The sequence below is a fragment of the Hyperoodon ampullatus genome (assembly GCF_949752795.1).
Source record: "Hyperoodon ampullatus genome assembly, chromosome: 20".
Taxonomy (NCBI): Eukaryota; Metazoa; Chordata; class Mammalia; order Artiodactyla; family Ziphiidae; genus Hyperoodon; species Hyperoodon ampullatus.
In genome coordinates, this window is record NC_136933.1 from 12,950,149 (window position 1) to 12,976,753 (window position 26,605).

Below are 26,605 nucleotides of genomic sequence, written 5' to 3' on the forward strand. Positions count from 1 at the left end.
AAAAAAATAGTAATCTAAGCATGTCACTTAGAAATACAGAGGCAACCTCATACCCGTCAGAATGGCTACCATCCAAGAGTCTACAAATAACAAATGCTGGAGAGGGTGTGGAGAAAAGGGAACCCTTGTGCACTGTTGGTGGGAATGTAAATTGATGCAACCACCATGGACAACAGTATGGAAGTTCCTCAAAAAACCAAAAATAGAGCTACCATATGATCCAGCAATCCCACTCCTGGCCATATACCCTGAGAAAACAATAATTCAAAAGGACACAGCCAGAAAAAACAAAAACACTAATACAAAAAGATACATGCACCTCAATGTTCACTATTTACAATAGTCAAGATATGGAAGCAACCCAAATGCCCATCAACAGACAAATGGATAAAAAAGATATGGTGTAGATACATACAATGGAATATTACTCAGCCGTAAAAAAGAATGAAATTCTTTGCTATTATGAAATTCTGCTATTTACAACAACATGGATGGACCTAGAGAATATTATGTGTAGCGAAATAAGTCAGGAAGAGAAAGGCAAATACTGTATGATATCACTTGTATGTGGAGTCTAAAAAATAATACAAATGAATGTATATGCAAAACTCACAGGTTTTACACCAAAGGGAAAAGGGGAGGGGCTAATTAGGGGTATGGGATTGAAAGATACAAACTACTATATATAAAATATATAAGCAACAAGGGTGTATTTTATAGCACAAGGAATTTCAGCCATTATCTTGTAATAACTTTTAACGGAGTATAATCTGTAAGAATACTGAATCACTATGCTGTACACCTGAAACTATATTGTAAATCAACTATACTTCATTTTTTAAAAAAAGGAAAGATGAGTTATTGTCAACAATAGCCCTCTTAGCCTTTTCTCCACTTTTTTTCAGCCTTTCAAAATGTACAATAAATATTAATAAAATATATGCTGAAAAGGTGTTTGTTTTTTTGGCCGCACTGTGCAGCAAGTGGGATCTTAGCTCCCCCCCGACGAGGGATCAAACCCACACCTGCTGCATTGGAAGTGCAGAGTCTTAACCACTGGACTGCCAGGGAAGTCCCAAAAAGGTGTTTTTAAAAAAAGAAATATGGAGGCCAATACCATAGAAACTGGTCAGAAGATCTGAGGGTGATTGCTTCTATAGAACAGAATAAAATGGGTTTGAGAAGGGTGTGAACTGGTGTGCTTTGTTATATGCCTTTAAGTCTCAACTGACTTTTAAAAACATTCACATGTATTATTTTAATGAAAATTCAAATGAAATTTAAAATAATAGTTATTGATATGTAAGCATCTTCGTCACTTCTGTACACTAAGCCCATATATTAAAATTAACTTCTGGACCACTCTACAGGTGTCTCAAACTTAGTATGTCTATCACTAAACTAATTTAACCTCATCCCCTAAACATGCAGCCCTTCAAACCTGTCTTCCTCTTACATAGCCCAGTGAAGGAAATGGCAGCACTTACCCACCATCAAAGACAAAAACCCAAGCTTCACAGTCAAGTCCTCCATCTTCCTTAACCTGCCTATCTTTTCAATCACTGAGTCCTAACAATTCCATCTCCTAAATATCTTACAAATCTCTCTCTCCCCACCCACTGCCACTTCCCTTGACTAATCTACCATAGCCTCTTGTAAACAACACAGCAACAGCCTCCCTATTTGTGTCTCTACAACTATGATCCTCCTGCAGTCCATTCCCTCCACAGCCAGAGTCATCTACCACAGGTTGGCATGCTAGGAGTGCACAGGCCAAATCTGTCTGTTCTGGTAAGGCTTGTAGTTAAGAATGGCTTCTTCTACATTTTTTTAATAGCTAAAAAAATCAAGAGGAGAACATTTTGTGACATGTGAAAATTATATGAAAATCAAAACAGTGTCCCTAAATAAAGTTTTATTGGAACACAGCCACACTCATTCATTTACATATCATCCATGGCTGCTTTGAGGCCACAACGGCAAAGCTGTGTAGTTGAGACAGAGACCACCTGACCCTCAAAGCCTAAATTATTTCCTATCTGATCCTTCATGTTTGTCAACCCCTGTTCTCAATCATAAATTTGATCATGTCACTGTTCTGCCTAAAACCTTTCCTTAGCGCCCAACTGCTTTTATGATCAAATGGAGTGCTTGAAAGGAACTGGATATTTGAGACCCTGTTCAACTCTCCAGTCTTAAATTTTCCCACTCCCTTGCTTCCCTCTATCAGGGAATTAACTGCAAACTGCTGAATCCCTCAATTGTGTCATACCCTCTCTTGCTTTCAGGTTTTAGTACATGGACCATTCCTCTGCTTAGAAAACATCCCTTCACTTCACCCAACTGCTACTTAAGCCTCAAGTGTCACTTCCAAAGTGTTTCCAAAGTGTTACAACCCTGGATTGTAATTTTCTGTTCCCTTATGTGTATATTCCACTAGAATATAAACTCTGGGAGGGCCAGTGACTACGTCTCTATTATCCTCCACTGAATCCCAGTGCCTAGAATAGTACATGGCACAAAGAAGATGCCACAGGGAGTGTTTACATGAAGAAATGCTTCAGCATATTGAACAGGTATATTGTTTTGCACACTCCTTAAACCCTCTGTTTACATTAAATACAGTATATATATACCCAAACAAAAAGAAATTATCTGGCGTAGGAGACTGGTATTATGGTAAATGTTTCTATCAGATCCAAAGTAGTATGACCTATCTAAGTGAGCAAACCCTTAAAGAACAGACCATTTTCTTTCACCTGCTATGTATGTAAGTGGAGTCCACTTAATCTGTGCATATGTCCTAACAAGTTCTTTAAATTCTCCATTTTCAGACCTTCTGTAATTCTGTACATTCTCTACACTTTTATTAAGTCAGAAAGTCATTAAGCTTGAGAGCACAATAGGTGCAATACCTTTATTCTCTACCAACCCCAATATCTACCATTTTATGTTGCCATAAGATCTTTTTTTTTAAATGGAGTCAGAATATATACATATTTCATACAAATATAATATAATAATAGTGTTTAGATGCTAGAGGTTGACAAATATAGATCTGAAAGTCAGCTCTGTTATTAGATGGATGCTCCTAACAAGTTAGTTAACTTCTTAACCTTTAGTCTCTTCAACTGTAAAATGGGAATAAATAATAGTAGCTAACTCATAGGTTACTGTAAGAATTAAATGAGATATTACTTATAAAATGCTTAGCATTTAGCACAGAATCTGGCAAATAATAATGCCCAGAAGTGTTAGCTATTAAATTAATATTAAAACTATCATTTTATAAGTCTGCTTTAATAATTATAATATTAGAGGCTTATGTTTTCACTTCCTTCTGCCAATGAAATAGCCCAACATCTGACAGACCTTTCTCTCTAGGAAAGAATGAGAAAAAGTGCAAATGAAGTGAGTATAGAAAATAAAGATGTGAATTCTGTACCTTTTTTCAGGAATGTTCCTCCCAGAAGAAATTTTATCACGTGCTTTGTAAGAATACATCTTAGACATGCTGGACTGCTTTTAAACATATAAAGGTCCATTCAAAAAAAAAAGAGAGAAGTTTCAAAAAACTTTTAAAAATGAAGAAAATAAGATACAAAATATTACAATAATTTTTCCTTTTACTAACCAACTCATCAAATAAATCATCTGAAAATAAGCTCATGAATTATCAACTTCTAGGGCTCTAAAGGCAGTTAGAAATGCAATGTAATATCCCATTCCTCCCAAATCTATAGAGAATATAAGATCAAAAGAATTCTTAGAGACATAGCAAGAGCCAAAGTCACAAAAATGATTCAATTACATTGTGTATACTTTAATAAAGCAGAAAAAGTTCACCAGAAAATTTAATTCAGCACATTTGTCCATCATCCCATCACCCTAGTATCCTCATTAGTGGATGTCAGCCTGTGGATAAGTATTTAATCTGTAATAGTTACCTAAGATCCAAAACAAAGCAAGAAAAGGTGTGTATGTGTATGTGTCTATGTAACTATAATGAGAACATTTAGGAATCAGGCTTATTTTTCCATCAACTAAAAGTATTATGATATCCAAAAAAAGATATTATAAAAAGTGTTATAATATCGAAGCCAAATGAGTTATAAAATAGGCTTAAAAGAAAAAAAATAAATATTACTTTCTCAGATACTTCTGTTCTATTAACCCCAGAAATCATATATTGCATATTTTATTCTGTTCATATCATTTCTCTTTCCACACTTTGTATCTTGTTATATATGGCATTTTCCTCTTTGAGTGGAAATAAAACAGAAAAATTTTAAACAGGAGTTGCATCAATAAAGAATGAAATAATAAGAACCATCTCTTTAATAAAAACAAACCTCTGAAGTTAATTCAATTGGTACTTGATTAGAGGAATGTTGCTCAGTGCCGGAAGATACAGCTTTAGAACTGAAAAATAATAAAATTAAATTATCTCAAATGTTAAAATGTAATTTTCTAATACATGAATCATCACACCTCCACTCTTAGAAAGGCAGATACGGTTATATTACTCTTTTAGAACTGATGCTTTTTTAAATTGATTTTTCCCCTCCAAAGAGCTTAAGCTCTTCGAAGTCTAGACTTAAAACTCTTTAAAGTTTTTTAAGTTTAAAAGTAAAACTGATAATCTAAAGTACAACATAATGGTTATGGTCAATAATACTGTATTATAAACTTCAAAGTTGCTCAGAGACTAGATCTTAATTGTTCTCTACACAAAAAAGAAGTGCTATTCAAGTGATGTGATAAAGTATTATCTAACGCTATTGCCATAATCACAATGCAATATATAAATGTATCAAACCAACACTTGTACACTTCAAACTTACACAATGTTAAATGTCAATTATATTTCAATTTAAAAAAAATTGAAAGATGATCGATAACATGTAAAGGTACTAAAAAGTAGGCAACACGTGTATTCCCTTCCTGTCCTCTATACATAAGAAGGAAATATGGTATATAGATTCTTCAACATTTACCTCAATGCTGCTTCTTTATTTTATTTATTTATTTTTTTATTTTAATTGAAGCATAGTTGATTTGCAATATTGTATTAGTTTCAAGTGTACAGCAAAGTTACTTAGTTATACATATATGTATGTATATATCTATATTCTTTTTTTTCCTGATTCTTTTCCAGTATAGTTTATTACAAGATACTGAATATAGTTCCCTGTGCTATACACTTCTTTAATCTAGAGGAGAGCAGCTTTCTAAGTACTATAGTCATCTATTTCCTATTCACCAGGACAGTGTTCTATGATTTATCATTCTCCCTACTGACTCCCACACCCAAACTGACTAAAAGAGGTATGCAAAAATGATTATCTTTACTCATTTTACTTTGTATGGTACCTGTAAATTGGTACAAAATGAATCATTTAAATAACAGAAAACCCAGAAGTTTAAAAAAAAACTGAAAAATGAACCTTGGTAGAAAAAACTCCCTTGGACACAATTCTTCATTAGCTTGAAGGATAAGGCTTTGAGGAGATTCTGTTTTGGCTTCAGCTAGCCAATTTCTACCCTATTGAACACAAGAAGAATCTTTTAATGCACAGTGAGAAAATTCAATCAAACAGGCAGACTTCTACATTGTTTACCTTTTCTGTAAGGGTGCAAATCTTTACAAATTTGCTTTGCCCAGGAACTTCTACCAAGAATCCCTCAGTTATGAGCTGATGGGAAAAAACCTTCCACCAATTCTCTGTGTGATCCTTGCCAGTGCCAAAGAAACTGTGACTGCGATATTTATCTTCAAGTCGCTGGGAATTCTGAAATTAGGCATAAAATCAATTCCTTAAAATGTTTATTTAATTAAACAGGAGATGTAAAACACGAAACCGTCTATTGATTCTTTGGCTTTAACACTAAATTTCAGCCTTAAAAACCTACAGAATTTTTAAACCCCTCCTGCTTGCTCTGATTACTTAAGTCACAAATAAATACACTCAAAATAGTGTTCCTTTTCTGTTTTAAATAACGGCAGGAAATTTCATATATAAATCACATGCATTTCCCAATGCATAGGTTTGGATATATTTGGAATATTTAACCTTTGCTATTTAGACCTTTTATTAACATACTCACATTATTGTTTGAAAATCGTGATCATAAATCTACAGCTCAAGACTTGAAGCATGGGTGTTAAAGGCAGTGTGACCCATAGCTGCTAATCAGTGAGTGCAGTGCCAAGACTCAGGTTTCCACTGCATTGTTGTCATTACTGTGCTTTTTGTCCGTGCTGTTTCAGCAAAGTTTACTTAATCATTTCTGATTTAGCTGCTTCACTGAGATACATCAGAAAAAGCAGGTGCATGCTAGACAGCTGATGCTTTTGAGATATTTTTCCCTAAGTGACCAGAGGATTCCGATCGGAGACTCTTCACAGCCGTCAAGGTCTAGAAATATTGGGGAAGCTAGCCCATCATATGCAATTCTCTTCTCCTCTAATGGAAATGACTATCCCCACCTTCACTCTCCACAGAGAACTTTTTCTATTCACTTTGCCCTCTGATTACCCCTTTTAAATTATTTATTTATTTATTTATTTTTGGATGCATTGGGTTTTCATTGCTGCCCACAGGCTTTCACTAGTTGCGGTGAGCGGGGGCTGCTCTTCGTTGCGGTGCGTGGGCTTCTCATTGCGGTGGCTTCTCTTGTTGCCGAGCACAGGCTCTAGGTGGCTTCTCTTGTTGTGGAGCACGGGTTCTAGGCGCATGGGCTTCAGTAGCTGTGGCACGTGGGCTCAGTAGTTGTGGCTCGTGGTCTCTAGAGCGTAGGCTCGGTAGTTGTGGCGCACGGGCTTAGCTGCTCTGTGGCATGTGGGATCTTCCCAGATCAGGGCTCGAACCCATGTCCCCTGCATTGGCAGGCAGATTCTTAACCACTGTGTCACCAGGGAAGTCCTTGATTACCTCCTTCATCCATCCTACACATCTAAATACTACTTTTAAATGTGTATGGTACTATATGAACACAGGGCTCTCTGGAGAATTGCTTCTATCTAATGTACTTGCAGTGAATACAGCAGATTGTAATTCGAGGGTCATTCTGCCTTTCCTCCACTGTGACTTCTACCACAGAATCTGGTAAGTTACAAACACTATTTCTCAAACTTTGTTTCAACTAGGCTTCTGGATGTAATTTAAGTTCACTAAACAAAGGCATTTTTGCATGACATCTACATGCAGGAAGTGAGGCAAAGGGGTCTACTTTGCTGTTTGCAGGTATGCATGACTGTGGAGGGGTTTGCTTTTTATGAGAAAGTGTTAGCAAAGAACCTAGCATACAGCTTCTAGCTTCCTAAGTAACAGGAGACATTCATTTTGTTGATACAGATTATAGAAGGCAGCTCCCAGATCGAGCAGAAATAGAACCTTCCTGATTGTTATAGCTCCCTATTCAGCGCAGTTTGGGGTCAGGCACTGACAGATAACTTCTTAACCACAGAAGAGGCAACTGCTTCCATGGCAATTTATTTTGCAGTATAATCTTATCAACAATACTCTAAGCCACTTAACACCCAGTAATAAATACCTTTCTGTTTAAATTCGCTAGACTGATCATGAGTTTCATAACAAATACTGTATTTTAGATTATATTCATGTTTCAAAAACATTCACTCCTTGAGTATGTCAAGAAGTTCCTGTATTCTAAAATTTTCAATATTAAATACAATCTAAAATTTTAGAAATAGGCACATCCTGTCACTCAACATTTTTATATTTCATCTATACTCTAATGATGGTTTAACAATCAGTGCATATTCAAATCCAGGGAACAAAATGAAAAGAATATACAGAATGAGTTCCAGCAGACATAACTCAGGCACTATAAGCCTCACTATATTACAAATGTATTGGTTTTGTTCAACTGATGAAAACGTTATGGTTACAAGTTTATGATTTTGGAATGTTAAAAATGTGAATACAAGTGAAATAACCTAAAAAGACTGATCCCTCACATAAAGAAATCTAGGCTGAAATTAGATTAGATTAGGAAAGTTCCCATCAGAGACACATCAGTGCCTAGATACACTGAGCTTTTTTAAAACACAGACTTGGGCTTCCCTGGTGGCGCAGCGGTTGAGAGTCCGCCTGCCGATGCAGGGAACGCGGGTTTGTGCCCCGGTCCGGGAAGATCCCACATGCTGCGGAGCGGCTGGGCCCATGAGCCATGGCCACTGAGCCTGCGCGTCCGGAGCCTGTGCTCCGCAACGGGAGAGGCCACAACAGTGAGAGGCCCACGTACCACAAAAGGAAAAAAACAAACAAACAAACAAAAAAAACCCCACAGGCTTCTTATAGGTTTAGTTAACAGGGTCTGTAACATGCATTCTAAAAATAAAAATTGAAATTGAATTTTGTATTAAAATAGCTAAGTAATAAAGCTTTAGTATCATGGTGATTATATTTACAAAAATTGTACTAGAACAAGATTCAGAGAAACAGAAACACCCATGTACAACGTGGCACCTTTTTCCACAACAACCTCTACGACCTATACTAACTGACTTTGGTTTGATTTGTGTAGAATGTTTAAAATCAAACATCACAGAATTTCAGATCTGGAAGGAACATTGGAGCTCATTGATCTATCTCGTCATTTTTACTCAGATACAAACAATCAGAGGCTCAAAGATGTTAAGAGGTAGCCTAAGGTCATAGAGGTAAGACTAGGACACAGTCCTCCAGACCACTACACCAGGGATATATATACACACAGACACACAGACACCAATATACATACATATACATATATACTGATTGTAGTTAGTGCAGCTAGACCACCTGGGTTCAAGTCACAGCTCCAGTACTTACTAGCTTTTGGATTTTGGGCAAGTCAGTTACTTAACTTACCTGTGTTTCTATTTCCTCAGCTGCTATACAAGTATAATAATACTTCCTATCTCTTGGGGATGTCATGAAGATTGAGTAACCAGGACAGGACAGAGCCTGGCTCAATAATATTAACCTTATTTTTATGAGTTAACAGCTGATCCTTTAACTTAGCCTGCCTTCCTTAACATAAAAGCAAAAGCCCTGACTCAGTATCGAGTCAGTTTTCCCAGAACATTTGTAATGGCATTCTACACCTGCTGGGGGCTTACCTTTATAGTAGGAGAATCTACTGCTTGCAAACTAATAACACCAAAGATATTAAGTTGCCTAACTAGTACTTATTAGCAATCTGGACACTAAAAATTATTCCTCTAGCCTTCCCTTTCATAAGCAGAAAACAACCTGAAGTGAATGAACACATTTGCTGATATGAAGAAATGAGATGTTCTTCTCATCAGCAGGGGTAACTGTCCCTTCCCCTCATGATCAATAATCATTGTGAATACTGTGTATTGTGTGAATAAATTTACACTGTCATGTTTCCACAGCAATCACCATACACAAACGAAATATTTCTGCTCTTCGACATAGATCATTTTGTTTTAAAGAAATCATATTCTCTTTTCAACGAGAAATCCAAATTTACCCAAGTAACATTTCTGAAAAAACAGAATAAGGATTTTCAACAACAAATGCCTAAAAAAAAAAAAACCCACACATGTCTAACAATTTCTTACTCTGAGCGAGGCATCTGCCATTAATTACTTATATGTTCTAGTTAACTTAATTTTCCAGGTTAACCCACTGACGAAGTAAAACTGCTAAGGATGAGAAAGCTGCCATAGCGGATATAGAGATTTGGGCACTGATTTTAAGGAGTGCACAATTATACATGCACATATCCCTTACCAATCATAAATCTTCATTCTAGTATCTCTAGATCATTCAACCTAAAAATACAAATTTAAAACTGCATGTGAACAGCATAATAAAACAGACACAGTACTAGAACGTTAGTTAGGAAAGCTGTCCCTCATCCTGCTTCTGGCACAAAGTAATGACCTGACGTGACACAGGTCATTTAACTTTCTGGGACTTAGTATTAACCGCTGTATAATAAGGTGGTAGAATTAAATAATCTTTTTGCTCTAAGAGTGTCTACTTCTATGGGACAAAGTCTCAAAAATGGAAATTATCAACCCATTCTTTTCCTTTACAAAGCAGGCTGGAAAAGTTAGGGTACCAAATGGATGCATCAGGGAGTCTGGAAACCTATGAATGGATCGATGTGTGTTAGAATAAAGGGAGCCGACTGGCCAGAGCACAAGTCCCAAAGGATCACTTTCTAATAAAAGCCAAATCTTCGCACCATTATCTGATAGAGAAAACAAACAAACTTGCCACTTCTCTGAATTAACTTCTTTAAAAATCACGATTGCTTGTTGTGGTAGTTCTTTCCGCTGGGAATGCCACATTCCTCTCCACCTTCTTCCCTCGGGTTGGCTCTGAATGCCCAACTCTACTCTTATCATCCACAGAATAGAAAGCGCCAGTGATACCATAACAAAGACTTCTCTAGTTTCACAGCCATTAACAAGCACTCTCTCTTCAGAACTTAAATAACACTTTATATCTATTCATATGTCCCCGATCTCTTTTTATGCTGCAATATACTTATTTCTTCTCAAGTAACACCTTCCATACTAGATGATGTCTCATCTAATTCCGCTTTGAATTCCCCACAAAACAGAGTACAGTAGCTCCCACAAAAATAGATGTTTTGGGAATTCCCTGGCGGTCCAGTGGTCAGGAGTCCATGCTTCCACTGCAGGGGGCACGGGTTTGATCCCTGGTTGGGGAACTAAGATCCCGCATGCCATGCAGCACGGCCAAAAAAAAAAAAAAAAAAGTTTAATAACTAGGAGAAAAAAGTAGTTATAAACTCTTAAGAAGTTTTAGATTCCTGTGTTCTTAAAGTGCAAAATAAGTCCATAGTTTCTGTCTATATTTTAACTAATTTTTTTTTCTTTTGCCTCTTTCCCAGTTCCTACAGGCCAAGGAAGTTCACAGCTGCCGCTTCAGAGCTTAAAAAGGTCATTTCTGGGACTGTTATTCTATGTGAACAATAAAGCCAAAATATAAAGTTACAATAATTATCTCTAGGAATATATTTCAACCTGATGAAATAGCTTGTCCGAAAAATTAAACGGATAACCCTCTCCTGTTAGAAAGTTTGAAAATTATAAAGGGTAATTAAAACTAACAATAGTTTTCCAGTGGCTGCCTATAGTCAAAGCATCTTTTATCAAAAGTGTCCTCTAATTCTGGAGCCATGATAAGGTTTAGCACTTTGATAACATGATCAGGAAAGAGGTTTCACTTAATCTTCTGATTATGCAAATTAATGACTGTGTCTGTTTTCTAATCTGTAAAATTAAGATAACTGCATATCTTAATACTTAATTCACAAAGGTATTTAAAGATTTTTATGTGGGGCTTCCCTGGTGGCGCAGTGGTTGAGAGTCTGCCTGCCAATGCAGGGGACACGGGTTCGTGCCCCGGGAAGAGCCCACATGCCACAGAGCGGCTGGGCCCGTGAGCCATGGCCGCTGAGCCTGCGCGTCCGGAGCCTGTGCTCCGCAACAGGAGAGGCCACAACAGTGAGAGGCCCGTGTACCACAAAAAAATAAAGAAATAAAATAAAATAAAAAGATTTTTATGTGGTGAGCTATTTAGACCCCTAAAACAAAGTTCCTTAGGCAATACTTCTACTATTTAATTTCCAGCAAAACTTATGCTTTAAAAACAAAATTTTAAACTCCATTCACAAACACCTGAATGGCCTGAATAATCATTTATACTATTTTTAAACATCCTATGTAAAAGAGGAGACTCATGTGCTGCTGAAATATTTGTTTCATATGTACAAATATTATCTGTTTAAATAAACTCCAAGAGTTTCAAGGTTAAGATACTTAATCATCTTACAAATGAAAATTATCTATAAAGATATTAATTTTTCCTAAATTAGTTAAGGTAGATGATTCACTAAATTCTCAAAGGAAATAAAATTATAATTTAAAAAATGGTATCCCAGTAGATACCAAGATCACTGAAATTGGGGGGAAAAAACTTGCCTTATTTTCACTGTAGTTAATGTCTACAAATTTTCGTTAAGTGGTACTTTTTTAAAAAGTTTTACGCCTTTATCTAGCAAGGGTAATATAAAATTTCACAAAGAATAAACTTCTTAATTTGCAGACTCCCAAAAGAGACCGTTGGTATAAGCGGTCTGACTTGGTTTTCAAATAATAGGTGAAATCTGATCCGTCTTGCGACCAGTTCAAGTTTGTCTAGGAGCCCATTTCCACTTAGCTGTTGATACTGGATACTGCTGGATTACACCAAATTAAAACAAGGATAATTTTTATAAATTATACATTCAGCTGGGATACACAGGTTTTAAAGATGACAGAGACAAGAAATTTTCATAGATCTCAATTACATTAAATCTATCCCTTGCAACTTAAATTCTTTTTTAAAAAAAATATAGCAGCACTCATATCAGCTAAACCAAGTACCTTAGGCAACACTTCTACCGTTAAATTTCTAACCAAACTTGAGATTTAAGAACAAAATTTTAAACTCCATAATCTAAAAACATCAGTACCTGAAGTTAACATATTTTTAGCATTTCATTAAAAGTATTTCACGGGCTTCCCTGGTGGCACAGTGGTTGAGAGTCCGCCTGCCGATGCAGGGGACACAGGTTCGTGCCCTGGTCTGGGAAGATCCCACATGCCGCGGAGCAGCTGGGCCCGGGAGCCATGGCCGCTGAGCCTGCGCATCCGGAGCCTGTGCTCCGCAACGGGAGAGGCCACAACAGTGAGAGGCCCGTGTCCCGCAAAAAAAAAAAAAAAAGTATTTCACAACTGGCTAACTTAATAAGTCCCTTTCGAAACAAAACAAAAACTCAGAAAGTAAATATTTACACAAAGTATTTGAGAATTTAAGAAATGAATGCTGACCTAAATTATTTTTAAAATTCTACATACAGGGCTTCCTTGGTGGCGCAGTGGTTAAGAATCTGCCTGCCAATGCAGGGGACACGGGTTCGAGTCCTGGTCCGGGAGGATCCCACATTAGTTGCTGTGGAGCAACTAAGCCTCTGAGCCACAACTGCTGAGCCTGCATCTAGAGCCCGTGAGCCACAACTACTGAAGCTGGGGCACCTGGAGCCCGTGCTCCGCAACAAGAGAAGCCCCCGCTCACCGCAACTAGAGAAAAGCCCACACACAGCAACAAAGACCCAACACAGCCAAAAATAAATAAGTAAAATAGATAAAGAAAACAAAACTTAAAAAAAAAGTTCTACATACACAGTGAGAATTTTAATCTCCACTTTTAGTATATTTTTAATAAATATACGTAGTTGCAAAGGATTCTATCTCCCATTTTTGGTTTATTCAACTAACGTCAATATATAATACTTAGCTTTACAGACTTCTAAATCAGGAATAAAATCATATAAACAAAAGGACTACAGAAAAAGCTCTTTGGCTATAAGGGTCATGACCTACTCATATTTGTACCTGCAACTGTTAGCATAATGCTGGCATACTAATCACTCAAAAAAAAAAAAAAAAAGTAGCAGAATTAACTATTCATTGGTGAAGAAAAAAACTTTCTTAGAATTTTAAATACTTCTGATTAGAAATAAAATAGAAGGAAAGAAAAAATATACTACCAAATATTATTAGTGAACTTAGACATTTACAAATAATCACTGAAATTTAAATTTTGTTCAAAAAATTTACGACTTCACAGGGCACCAAAAGATACAAATTTGTTCTACCTGTCCCTTGACACAATGAAAGTAAACTTTTCTTAATTATCCTATAAAAGACCAGTCTAGGGATTCATCCAACTGCAATGTAATAAACTGAAACAGACAGCCTGGAAGCAGTGTCTTAATGATACACACAGGTTTTGTCAAAGGTAATGAATGCAGTGCTTAAATGGAACTTAATATGACTCTCTGAGTTCTGATAACTAAAGCCAAAGCTATAATCGTACAACAGCAAACCTATGAAGAAAAGTGTAATAGGAGTAAAAGAAGAACTCTGAAGGTGACTCACAGACATACTTACAGATCCTCGGAGAAATAAAATTGGAACCCCAATTCCAAACTTTTCGCCTAAGATGGTCACGGCAGATAAGAGCTGGAATGCTTGTGGACCAAAGTCCTGTAACATATCATCTGAGTCATCAATGGAATAGCAGCGTTCCAATCTAAATAAAAACAAAATGTAAAGAAAGCTTAGCCAAGGCATGTACCTTTAGAAATAAAAAGATTTCGTGTAACAGTTAGCACAGTAAAAAAATATCTTAAATGTGCCAACTGCTTCAGAAGATACAAATAAAGTTCAATACAGCTGAGAGCATGTAAAGTATGTAAAACATGAAATATAAACTATAATATAGCATCACAGGTATGTTATATTAATGGTTCTCGAAGCTAGTGCCCTAGGATCCAAGTTTCACAGGAGGTACCTTGGGCCATAGAGAGAAACAGGTTCAAGCAAGCAGAACGCAGGATTACAGCTCAAACAGATCCACTTGACCGACTGTATAAATACTGGACTTTTGTGTTAGGTTTTGATGGAAGAAAAGGTTTATTGCCCACCCCCACCCCTGCCGCAAAACTTCTGAACTGAAAAAACACATCTCCTATGCAAGAAGTTGTTAAAGTCATACTTTAAAATATGACCAAAGATTATAAGCTTTTCATGTAAGTCCATTTAGAAGTTAAATTCCTAAGCCATCTTTCAGGTAGAAATTATCATTAACACAAATTAATGAAATTCTCATTTGTATTAATTCTCATTAATACAAATGAGAATTCTTTATGGCATGTTGAGAACAAAAGGACTCAGAGAAAATCAACTAATATAGTTCAACTACCTAATTCTGTTGCTTTCTTTGTAATAAATATCTTTGAAATAGCAATAAGAATATAGTATTCTAGATATATTTTTAGGGAAAAAAAGGCTATGTTTAGGTTTATTCTCTATTTTAACTTCTTTAATAGGATACTTAGTTCATTAATTTTCTTTTCTAATACGAGTATTTAAAGCTATCAAATTCCCACCAATGCTGCAGCATACAAGTTTTAATGTATATTGCTGTAATTATCAGTAAGTTCTAAAAATGTTTTAATTTCCAGTTTGAGTTTTTTCCTTGATTGATGAGTTACTTTAGAGTGTTATTTTAAATTTCCAAATAAATGAGAATTTCCCTTTTTATCCTCTTGTTTACTTCTAATTCTGTTGCATTCTGGCCAGAAAATGTGGTGTGTTTGAAACCAATACACTGAAAACTTGAGACAGGTTACAGTCTAGTACAGAGGTTAGAAAACTCTTCCTATAAAGGGCCAGACAGTAAATAGCTTAGGCTTTGTGGGCCAATCTCTGTGTCACAACTACTTAGATCAACTCTGCAAAAACAACCATAGATAATATATAAACAAAAGGGCAAGACTGTATTACAAAAAAACTTTATTTACAAAAACAGGCAGTGAGTGGATTTGGTCCATGGGCCATAGTTTTGCCACCCACTGCTTTAATATATAGTACGTTTTTAATTTTTTATTTATGTATTTATTTTGGGCTGCGTTGGGTCTTCATTGCTATGCACGGGCTTTCTCTAGTTGTGGCGAGCAGGGGCTACTCTTCGTTGCGGTGCGCAGGCTTCTCATCGCGGTGGCTTCTCTTGTTGTGGAGCACGGGCTCAAGGCGCACAGGCTTCAGTAGTTGTGGCTCACGGGCTCAGTAGTGGTAGTTCATGGGCTCTAGAGCACAGGCTCAGTAGTTGTGGTGCACGGGCTTAGTTGCTCTGTGGCATGTGGGATCTTCCCGGACCAGGGCTCGAACCCGTGTCCCCTGCATTGGCAGGAGGATTCTTAACCACTGTGCCACCAGGGAAGTCCCTATAGTTCATTTTTATAAATATGCCATCTATGTTTGAGAAGTGTAGTCTCTAATTCAGCGCTTCCCAGCCCGTGTGCTACAAATGGATTATAGGTGTGCTGAAGGTTAATCCCTTGAGATCTTAGGGTTCTGAACAGAACCTAGACTCAATTAGCCATTAACTATGTGGGTCACGAAGTAAAAATGTTTGAGACACATTACTCTAATTGCTTGGTAAAGGCTTCTACATACTGCATGTCCAATAAATCAAACTTGTTACCATATTGACCAGATTTTCTATTGCTTCCTAATTTTTTGATTTCTTAACCTACCAATAACTAAAAATTATATCAACCTCTCCTACTTTGATGGTGGAATTGTTGATTTCTTCCAGCTTTTCTGTCAGTCTGTGCTTTACATAGTTGTAGGGTTTTTTTTAAGGTGCATAGAACAATTCTGTCCTCTTGGTGGAAGAACCATTTATCACTGCATAGAGACCCTCTCCATCCCTAATAAAACTCCTTTTGTCTAACAGTAATACAGCTACCACACCTAGTATATGGTTAGCTCAACTACATACACCATTTGTATTTTATTTTTTCAATTAATATACAGTTAAATTGATTGTATGTCTGTGTGTGTGTGTGTTAAGGTCTACAAATTTAAACACATTCATAGATTCTTCTAACCATCACCACAATCAGAACATGCAACAAATCCATCACTGCAAAATACTCCCTTGTGCTATTCCTTTGTAATCATAAACTTGACCCCATCCCTCTAATCTCTGGCAACCACTAATCTTTTCTTCATCTCTACAGTGCAGTTTTATGTTTGAGAGAATATCACATAAATAGTAGAACTGGCATTATTTCTTCTTTTTTGGGGGTAGAATTTGCCACTGAAATCATTTGGGCTAGGGAATTTTATTTTCGGAAGTTTTTAACAAGGATCCAATTTCTTCAACAGTGGTAGGATTATTCAGGTTATGTACTTCATTGTGAGTGAGGGTTTTTTTTGTTGTTTTTTGTGTGTGTGTGAGTGAGTTTTATTAGTCTGAGGTTTTCAAGGAATTGGTCCATTTCACCTAAATTACTGAATGTATGTGCACTGAGTTATTCATAGTATTTCTTCATTATCCTTTTAATGTCTGTTGTGGCTAGAGTGAAATTCCCTCTCTCAGTCCTGATATTGGTAATCTGTGTCTCCTCTTTTTTTTTTTTTTTTTTTTTTAGAACTTTCTATCAGTTTTATTGACCTTTTCAAAGAATGAGCTTTTGAGTTCATTGGTTTTCTCTAATTGTTTTTGTTTTCTATTGGTTTATGCTCTTATCTTTCCTTCCTTCTGCCTCCTTTTAGTTTTCTTTACCCCTATTTGCTAGTTTCTTAAGGTGGAAGCTTAATTACTAATTTGAAACCCTTCTTCTACTGTAAGTATTTAATGCTCTAATTTTCGCTGTCAGTATCACTTTAGCTGTACCCCACACATTTTGTATTTTCATTTCACTCAGTTCAAAATATTTTCTGATTCACCTTGAGACTTCCTCTTTGACTAATGGATTATTTAGTAGTGTGTTACTTAATTTCCAAGTGTTTGGAGACTTTACTGTTATCTTTCTGCTGTTGATTTCTAGTTTCATTCCATTTTAGTTAGAAAATGTATTCTATATAAATACAAATCTTTTAAGTGTGTTAAGGTTTGTTTTATGATCCAGAATACAGTCTCTTTTCATGAACATTCCATCTGTACCTGAAAAGAACATGTATCTGCTGTTCTTAGGTGGAATATTCTATAAAAGTCAATTAGACAGTTTGCTGACAGTCCTGTTCCATTTCTTCTATTTTCTTACTGATTTTCTGTCTACTAGCTCTATTAATTACTGAGAGATGCTGAAGTCACCAACTTTACTTACAGGGTCTCCTTTCAATTCTGTCAGTTCTTTTTAAAGTATATACACATTTAGGATTAGGTGTTCTTGGATATATAATGGTTATCTTTGTGTGTCAGCTTGGCTAGGCTATGGTACCCAGTCATTTGGTCAAACACTAACCTAGATGTTGCTATAAAGGTATTTTGTAGATGGGATTAACATTTACAATCAGTTGACTTTAGGTAAAGGAGCTGACCCTTGATAATGTGAGTAGGTCTCATCCAATCAGATGAAGGCCTTAAAGAGCAAAGACTGAGGTTGGCTGGAGAACAAGGAATTGTGACTCAAAACTGTAATGTAGAAACCCTGCCCAACTTTCCAGCCTGCTAGGCTGCCTACAGATTTCAGGCTTGCCAACCCCTACAACTTCATGAGCCAATACCTTAAAATTAACCTCTCTCTCCCTCTCTCATTATCTGTGTGTGTGTGTGTGTGCGTGTGTGTGTACACATATGTGCATGTATTGCTCTGGAGAACCCTGACTGATACATTGGTAAACTGACTCTTTTATCATCATGTAATGTCCTTCTTTATCCCTGCTAATATTCTTCCTCCAAAGTCTCCATTATCTGACATTAAAAGTAACAACTCTAGCTTTCTTTTGATTAATGTTTTCATGGTATACAGTTTTTATCTTTTTATTTTTAATCTACCTATATAATTATACCTATAGTGGATTTCTGTGGACAGCATTTGGTTGGGTCATATTTTTAAACCAATTCTAACAATTTTTGCCTTTAAATGGTATTTTTAGACCATTTACATTTAATATAACTATTGATATGTTTAGATTTAGGTCTACCATTAATTGGTTTATCCATTTATAAAAGTAAAAGATTGTAATACTGTTTGCTTTGTCCTCTTTTTTAATAAATAAATTCATTATTTTGTTTTTAAAAAACTGCAATACATATCACTCAACAAAAATTCAATTAAAAATTATTTGCAAAGGAAGAGAAACAAAGACTTTTAGAATGTCCATCTAGAAGAAGAAAACATTACCTGGACCTGCAATTATCACAGCATTTTTCAGTTCCCATAATTCCCAAGGAGGCCTTTCGTAGCTGTTTGTCTTCAAAATGAGACAAGATGAGTCTACCCAAGAAAAAATTTTAAATTAAATAAAAGAACAAAAACATATATGTTAAATTCATTGCTGAAAATAATGAGGTGAAATCAACATTAATTGATTCAGCTGAGACCTCATTATTTGGCTTCAGTTTACTGTGGCACAAAGCAAGTTGCCTTAAAAATTCAGCACATATGTAACACCATCAAATACTTTTTAAATACTTCTAATTACTTTGCAAAACTTTTTTCTTAAGAGTATTATCTATAAGTCCTTGTTATTAACTGATATAAAGTAAATAATACTTACTGTCGCCTACACCTTCTGGAATAAAGATATTTTTCCATCTTTGCCATCATCTTTAATTTGTATAATCGAAACTTTTCATTGCATATTTCACTAAGGAGGCGCCTGTCAATTAAGAATACCACAGTAGTATTAAAATTGTATTAGCAGTTTTATTTCATTTATTTATTCCTGTTTATTTTTCATAGCCTATAACATCCACAGTGCTAACAAGATAACGAACACTTCTATCATCTCAGAAAGTTACTGTGTCCCTTCCCAGTCAATGCCCCCATAAGAGGCAAGCATTTTTCTGATTTTTATGAAAATTACTTTTGAAAGAATTCTACCCATGTCCAAGCATCAATTTTTTAGCTGCCTATGAAAAACTGTTAAAACCCTAAAGTTCTTCATTTTGACGTATATGCTACTTGCTTTTTTGGCAATCTTTCTACTGTACGTGAATTTTTACCTTTTCCCAGTAAAAGGTTATTCTTTAAGTTATTTTATATGAGAAACTAAAGGCATCTAATCTATATAAGGAATACTGAAAAAGACTCATGATCTAAATATGAGCCTTCATCACTTTAGCTCTTCAGAGAACTTCTCAGCCCTCTAAAAACTACCTCTTTGTATTATGGGGTATTACAGGACACCAATAAAGTATCAGAATTAAGTTCCTTCCTCAAACAATTCTAACCATTTTTTCCCCATAATATTGAATTTATATAAACTTTTTAAGTAACACTAAAGATGTTTTTTTTTAAGTTAATGCTGCTATACCTCATCCTGACTCTGTTAATTCTACTCTCCTGTGAAGAAGTTCCATGACTATCGTATATCAGATGATGACAATCTTCCAAATAGTCTTTGCATATCTTTCCAAGAATAAAGAGAAATCTGAGTTGAACAGGTTTCAAATATTTCAAAAGAAAACAATAATTTATCCACAAGATCTAAGTGATAATACTGATCCTCATCACTCATGTTTTGACTATACAGCCTTTTAACTGATAAAAATACCTCTGTACAATTCTCAAGGATGATACCAACAGGGAATCCAGTTAAGTGAGTTCTGGGAAGTCTGGACACACAAATGATCTCTTATTCAAAAACATTCTTATCATCTGACACCACCAACCACCATGCCTTTCCATGTAATTTCCCTAAAAGTCTCTTCCAATGATTGACTCTAGTTCCTAGGTTAACCATCTAACCTCATTATTCCTAGCTCATGGGCTAAATATTAGTTTCCTTTTTTGCTCTGTTTTGTTTGTTTAGCTCACCTCTTTCTCCTCAGATAGAAAGAACAAAGGAAACAATGCCCACACTCTGAGAGCTAGATCTTCCCTTATGTTTGGTTCCCATGATCTACATTTAACTAATCTCATCAGTTTCAGTAACAAATTGAAGAAAATAAAGTAACAAGTCTCTAACAACAAATCAAATGAATATTTATTCTTCTTTTAGGACCATCAAAATAGTTAAAGTATAGTATTCCACAGAATAAAAACAAGTTGAAAAAGAAGAAATATTCTAAAAACAATACCATAAATAGAAATCAGGTGAAGCCAGTGGAAGATTTGTTAAACTGAGATTAATTTGCAAATTATTCCCTTTAAACAAAAATTACAGTAACTATTGGGTTTGACTGTTTTAAATAATGGCAGGTGCAGACATTGAGACTTTGCCAATAAAAAATATAAAATTGCATATTTACACTGATGACTGGACAAGTTTCTTCTCTCAGTCACAGGATTCTAGCATAAGACAGACTAAAACTTTTGTGAATTACAGTGATCTTTTCATTTGAAAACCAGCTATTCGATTTATTCTAAAACTTTGTTTTTTCTAATAGAAGAGTTTTGTCACAAGGATGTCAGAGATCTGGGCCTCAATCCTTGCTGAAATGTTTTTTAATGCTGATTAACCCTATAGTTTTATTTCCTTTAATATGGATGCAAAGAACAACCTGTCTGTACTAAAGATTCAAGAGTCGATTTCCTGGCACCACTATTTGATTACTAATCACTGTTACTCTCTGTTAAATCTTTTGTGTGTGTGTGTGTGTGCAGTACGTGGGCCTCTCACTGTTGAGGCCTCTCTCGTTGTGGAGCACAGGCTCTGGACGCGCAGGCTCAGTGGCCATGGCTCACGGGCCCAGCCGCTCCGCGGCACGTGGGATCTTCCTGGACCAGGGCACGAACCCACGTCCCCTGCATCGGCAGGCGGACTCCCAACCACTGTGCCACCAGGGAAGCCCTCTCTGTTAAATCTTAATGAGATAACCATTTAAAATATCTTTTGAGACTCAGATACACAGGAACTATATCTATTGATGAACCTGCCAAGCCACAATGTAAAACTTGGGCTGTTAAGTCTTCAGCATCTTTAACACAATGCACAAATAAAATCAGAACTGGTAGGAATCAACTTATGTTTGATGCAATCCCAAATTTAATTGTAGCATGCAGAGCTGTGTTCTATCCCAATTATTTTAAATTAGTTTATAAAAAGCTTCACATAGACACCAGTGTCAAAAGGAAAATAATAATTGTTCTGTTTAAGAAGATGGTTTATTGACTGTATGTTAAGAAACAAAAGTTAGTGACTACTCTTAAAAGAAGCTTAAAATTTATAGCAAACATTCTTACCTAATTAATCCCTATTCTTCTTTCATATCTCAAGTTAACCCATTACTTCCTCAAGGAAGCCTTATCTGACCTTTATAACTTGGTAAACACACACCCATAATATACTCACTACTCGATGCAATTTCCTTCATAGCACTTAACACAGTTTTAATTTTATACAAATTTGCATTATCCTTTTCAAAAAAACGTTTGGTTATTGAAATTTTCAAACACAAAAGAGCAGTAAAATGAACCCTATGTATCCACGGTTGTACGATTCTGTGATTAAGACCTGCCATTCCCATTATACAGTAAACTCTATAAGAACAGGTACTATATCTGCTTTTATTTACCATTGGATCCCCGGCACAAAGCATAATGCTTGGAACATAGTGAGTACTCCAAAAAAAATTGCTGAGTAATAAATAAAAGCAAAAACTGTATTAGATAGGCACTCTCATCATTTTAATAAGATGGCCTAATAGGTCCATCCAAGAGTTCAACTTATGTAGCTATATGGAGGTGCATTTTGAAAACACCTCATATCAGCAGGCCCATCAGTTACCACGTATAGGTTTTTTTTCTTGAATTTTTTTTTCTTATGGATGAAGGAATAAGTTGGTAAACCCTGTCCCTAAAACTTTGCAAGATGAAGTTTTCCTCTCAATATCAATCTCACAGAACATAAATGCCAACAAGATACCTGTTTAGTATTTAAGTGGAATGGTTTTTCCTGTATCTAAACACTAAGTACAATATTTTTTCCATGGCAGTCAGTCAGTACAGGGCAACATGATCATTCACACAGTGCCAAGGAGAGCTGACATGCTCTCTTACAACTAACAAAGGAAACAAAAATGGTAATTAGAGACAAACTGGGATTGGTAGAAGTCATTTAGAATAAGCACCATGGCAGCATGAGAAGAAAAAAATAAAAACAAAATAAATGGTATCTAAAGTAACTATGGCTGAAGACATATCAAAACTTGAGAGAACCTGAGGAGAAAAACAGCTCATCGATGAACAATATTAAAAAGTGTTCCATAAGATCTACGTTACATTCCCAGTATAGTGCTTTTAGTTAACTCTTCACACTAAATGAGGTATAGAAGAAATTAGGTCATCTCCTCTGGGTAGCAACACACCACAAAGTTCTTCTTAGACGTCTTCTGTTTTCTTTTGGTTTTAAATGCACTTATACATATTACTTTAAATTTTGAATGTTGTCTCAAATACTTTCGAAGCTTACGTGGAAAGAAAGAAATCTGCAAGGGTGAAAGCAATAAATGTTTTTACCTATTTGTGTTAATGTCTCCTGGAGCCCAAAGTACATGACAAGAACTTTGAAGTCCATCACGGCCAGCTCTACCAATCTCCTGGTAATATGATTCCATTTCTTTAGGAGCACCGTAATGAATGACTTGGCGAATGTCAGCTTTATTAATGCCCATTCCAAAAGCTATGGTAGCTATTACACACTGAGAATAAAATAACAACATAGTTTGACAATCATTTAGCAGAACTAAAACCTTACATGTTTACCTTTTGGTAAGAATAATTAGTTCATTAACTAATTAACTAAAGTCATGGCATGAAAATGAATTTAATATAATTTCAACCAACTGCTTACAGATTAAAAGATTATCTGCCCAATTTACAGATTAAGGAATGGTGACCATAAAATAGGATTTGTTCCGTCTCTATTAAAAGAAGCAAATAAAGTGGTTTCTCTGAATGCATATGAGTACAAGACACAAAAGAGGCTCTTAAACTATTTATTATAGTAAATGAGCCTTTGGGATAATATTATGAAGTTTCAAGACTGCATAGTATCTTAATATTTTCTAGCATTATTCTAAGGTAGAAGGAAGCTTCTCATTAAAGAAAATGCAAAGCAGAAGTTAAGTTCTTCTCAATTTGAGATGACTAGTCCAGGCTTATAACAACAGGGTGTGGAAATGATGTTGATGGTGATGATTTTTTTTTTTTTTTTTTTTTGGCGGTACGCGGGCCTCTCACCGCCGTGGCCTCTCCCGTTGTGGAGCGCAGGCTCAGCAGCCATGGCTCAAGGGCCCAGCCGCTCCGCGGCACGCGGGATCCTCCTGGACTGGGGCACAAACCCGCGTCCCCTGCATCGGCAGGCGGACTCCCAACCACTGCGCCACCAGGGAAGCCCCTGATGGTGATGATTTAAACTTACTCACATGGCTTGAATTTAAATCTTCCCAAATAATCTGTATGACACCCACTGACAGGATTCCAGTCATTATATGAATCTCAGCTGTAACACTTCACAATAACTTCATCAATACCCTTCCTTTCTTCAGTTTTTCTCCTTCAGATCATTCCTACTTGGTGCTCCCAGTCTAATGTTTCTATAATACTATTATCTTGCTCAAAAATATAGAGTAGTCTGTCACAGTGGTTTCCAAATTCTGTTCTGCAGAACTCTGAGGATTCTAAAATACCCCCAGGGACTGACTTGGAGATAGGGAAGCTCTTGGACCCCTTCATCCGTCACATCAACTTCAACAAGAATGATTCTACTTTAATCTGTTTTACCTATTAGATAAAATTTCATTTAAATAAAGAATTCTACGGCTAAAGTAGTCTGGGAAACGTAGAGAAACTTCACACCAATCCCAGCTTGCCTCTTTGCAAGTTTTAAGACCCTCTACAACGTGGCCAAACAACCCACTCAACTCTTTTCCTACGAGTCTCCACCATTCCTCTCTGCATTTTACCTATACTTCGTGCCCTTCCTACTTCATACTCCCTTCTTCTCCAACCATTGCAAACTACTCACAATTTCCTGAACCCAGTACGTTCTCTCATATCACAGTGCCTTTGCACATGCCAGTCCTTCTTCCTGGAATTCTATAACCTATTCCTTTTCCCTCATCACCTCCTGGCCTTGCATACTTGACAAACTGTTATTCACTTGTTCAGATTCTATTCAGATTGCTTCTTCCTGGGTGAACCAACCCCATTACACAACCTAACTTAACAGCCAGCGTTCCCTCCTCTGTGCACCTAAACACTATTCTATATACAGGCTGCCATTTATACTAGCCTGCAATAGTTTTTTTACATATCTATCTCCCACGTTATATACTGATTCTATCAGAGTGACTGCTTTATGCTCATCAGAAAGAAGGTATTCAAATGTGTATGTATGAATAAATCACTTGGCTGTACACCTGAAATGTTTTTATATACCTTTTTGTTTTTCGATTTCTTAAACGCAAAATGAATATTTTTCATGATTAGACTTAAATTATGAAATTCAATTCCAACTTTAAAGAAATTTTTTAATTAATTTTTTTATTGGAGTATATAGTTGATTTACAATGTTGTGTTAGTTTCTGCTGTACAGCAAAGTGAGTCAGTTATACATATATGTATATCCACGCTTTTTTAGATTCTATTCCCATATAGGTCATTACAGAGTATTGAATAGAGTTCCCTGTGCTACACAGTAGGTTCTTATTAGTTATCTATTTTATATATAGTATGAAATTAACAACACTGTAAATCAACTATACTCTAATATAAAATAAAATTTAAATTTAAAAAATTTAAAACATTTTTAACTAAAAAAAAAATTAAAAAAAAAAAGTTGATTGTCCCTCCTGGAAAGAAAAGAAGAAGAAGAAGAAGGTATTCAATAAAGATTTTGTAAATAAATATTAGAGAAATATCTGTTTCCACTATGGGGAACAGACAGTAATGATGATCAATCTTCACACCTGAATTTCATCTCTCATGAATCTACGATGAACTTGTTTCCTTAAGTTAATACTCAGTCCTGCATGGTATGTTCCACAGGCTAACTTCAGTTTCTTAAGTTCAGCTGTAACTTTTTCTGTCATTCTTCTAGAAGGACAGTAGATGATAGCTGGACCTTCAAATTCCCAATCAGAACTAAAGAAAAAGAAGAGCAAAAGGACAAACATATGCATATAGGCTTCAGACCAGTTTGAGTTTTACCTCATTTAATTTTCCCTTTCTTTTTAAAATTTTAATTTAATTTCATTTTAATTTAGTTTTTAAACTTTAATTTTCCTTTTAGTAAAAAACTAAAAGGAGAAAGCATATAAAAAACAATGACATATTTAACAAATACCTGAAACATTTTAGACACTCAAACGTGGAAATAAATTATATTAAACCCAAACAACTTTGACTTCACTTTTTTGTTCAAACTAAAACCAGAGACAAGTTTATTTATTGAAGCGGAAGCCTTGCTAAAAACCTGTAAACTAATGGAAACGCAGTTACCGTCCTTTGGAATTGCAAAGCACTAGATTAACAATTAGTCTTCATTTATATAAGAAATGTAATGTTTACATAGGAGAAGGAATAAAATTTATATTATTCTTATTCCCTCTTATGATCGTAAAATTGAATTTCTATATCTGTTTAGTAAAAAAGCAAGAACTTTCATGCAATAGTAAAAGATCATTTTTATAGTTCAAGGAAGTATTTACTAGTATCTTGAGACTATATGAACATTACAGAAAATAACATCTGTTAGAAAGCCTGTTTTAGAAACTTGCGCTTACTTATTAAAAGTATAAATAATGCTCTCCATAGAACATTTATTTAATTCCTCACATATTCATTTATGTAAATACATTCATTTATGCTGATCTAACCAATATAAAAAGAATATACTATTTAGATTTAGGAAAAGTTATTTTATTTAATTTTTCATGTGCATAACCTGTGATACAATTTCAATTTTAGGAATCTATTTTACAAACACACACATCTGCCAAAAGATACATATACACAAATATTCACGACAAAACTATAATAGTGAAAAATAATCTAAATGTTCATGATCATATACATT

General features: G+C 35.6%; 1 protein-coding gene across 2 annotated transcripts in view; it reads right to left on the minus strand.

The window, feature by feature from the left end:
- WRN (WRN RecQ like helicase) overlaps positions 1-26,605 on the minus strand; it is a gene marked incomplete at its 5' end in the record, with an annotated part of 102,714 nt that overhangs the window by 18,695 nt on the left and 57,414 nt on the right. For both annotated transcript variants that reach the window (XM_079726533.1, XM_079726532.1), the window contains 9 exons: positions 3,446-3,522; positions 4,353-4,422; positions 5,448-5,545; positions 5,622-5,792; positions 14,012-14,153; positions 18,763-18,855; positions 19,139-19,240; positions 23,044-23,225; positions 25,497-25,671. In XM_079726533.1, coding sequence (XP_079582659.1) covers positions 3,446-3,522; positions 4,353-4,422; positions 5,448-5,545; positions 5,622-5,792; positions 14,012-14,153; positions 18,763-18,855; positions 19,139-19,240; positions 23,044-23,225; positions 25,497-25,671 — 1,110 coding nt within the window. The remainder of the gene's footprint in view (positions 1-3,445; positions 3,523-4,352; positions 4,423-5,447; positions 5,546-5,621; positions 5,793-14,011; positions 14,154-18,762; positions 18,856-19,138; positions 19,241-23,043; positions 23,226-25,496; positions 25,672-26,605) is intronic.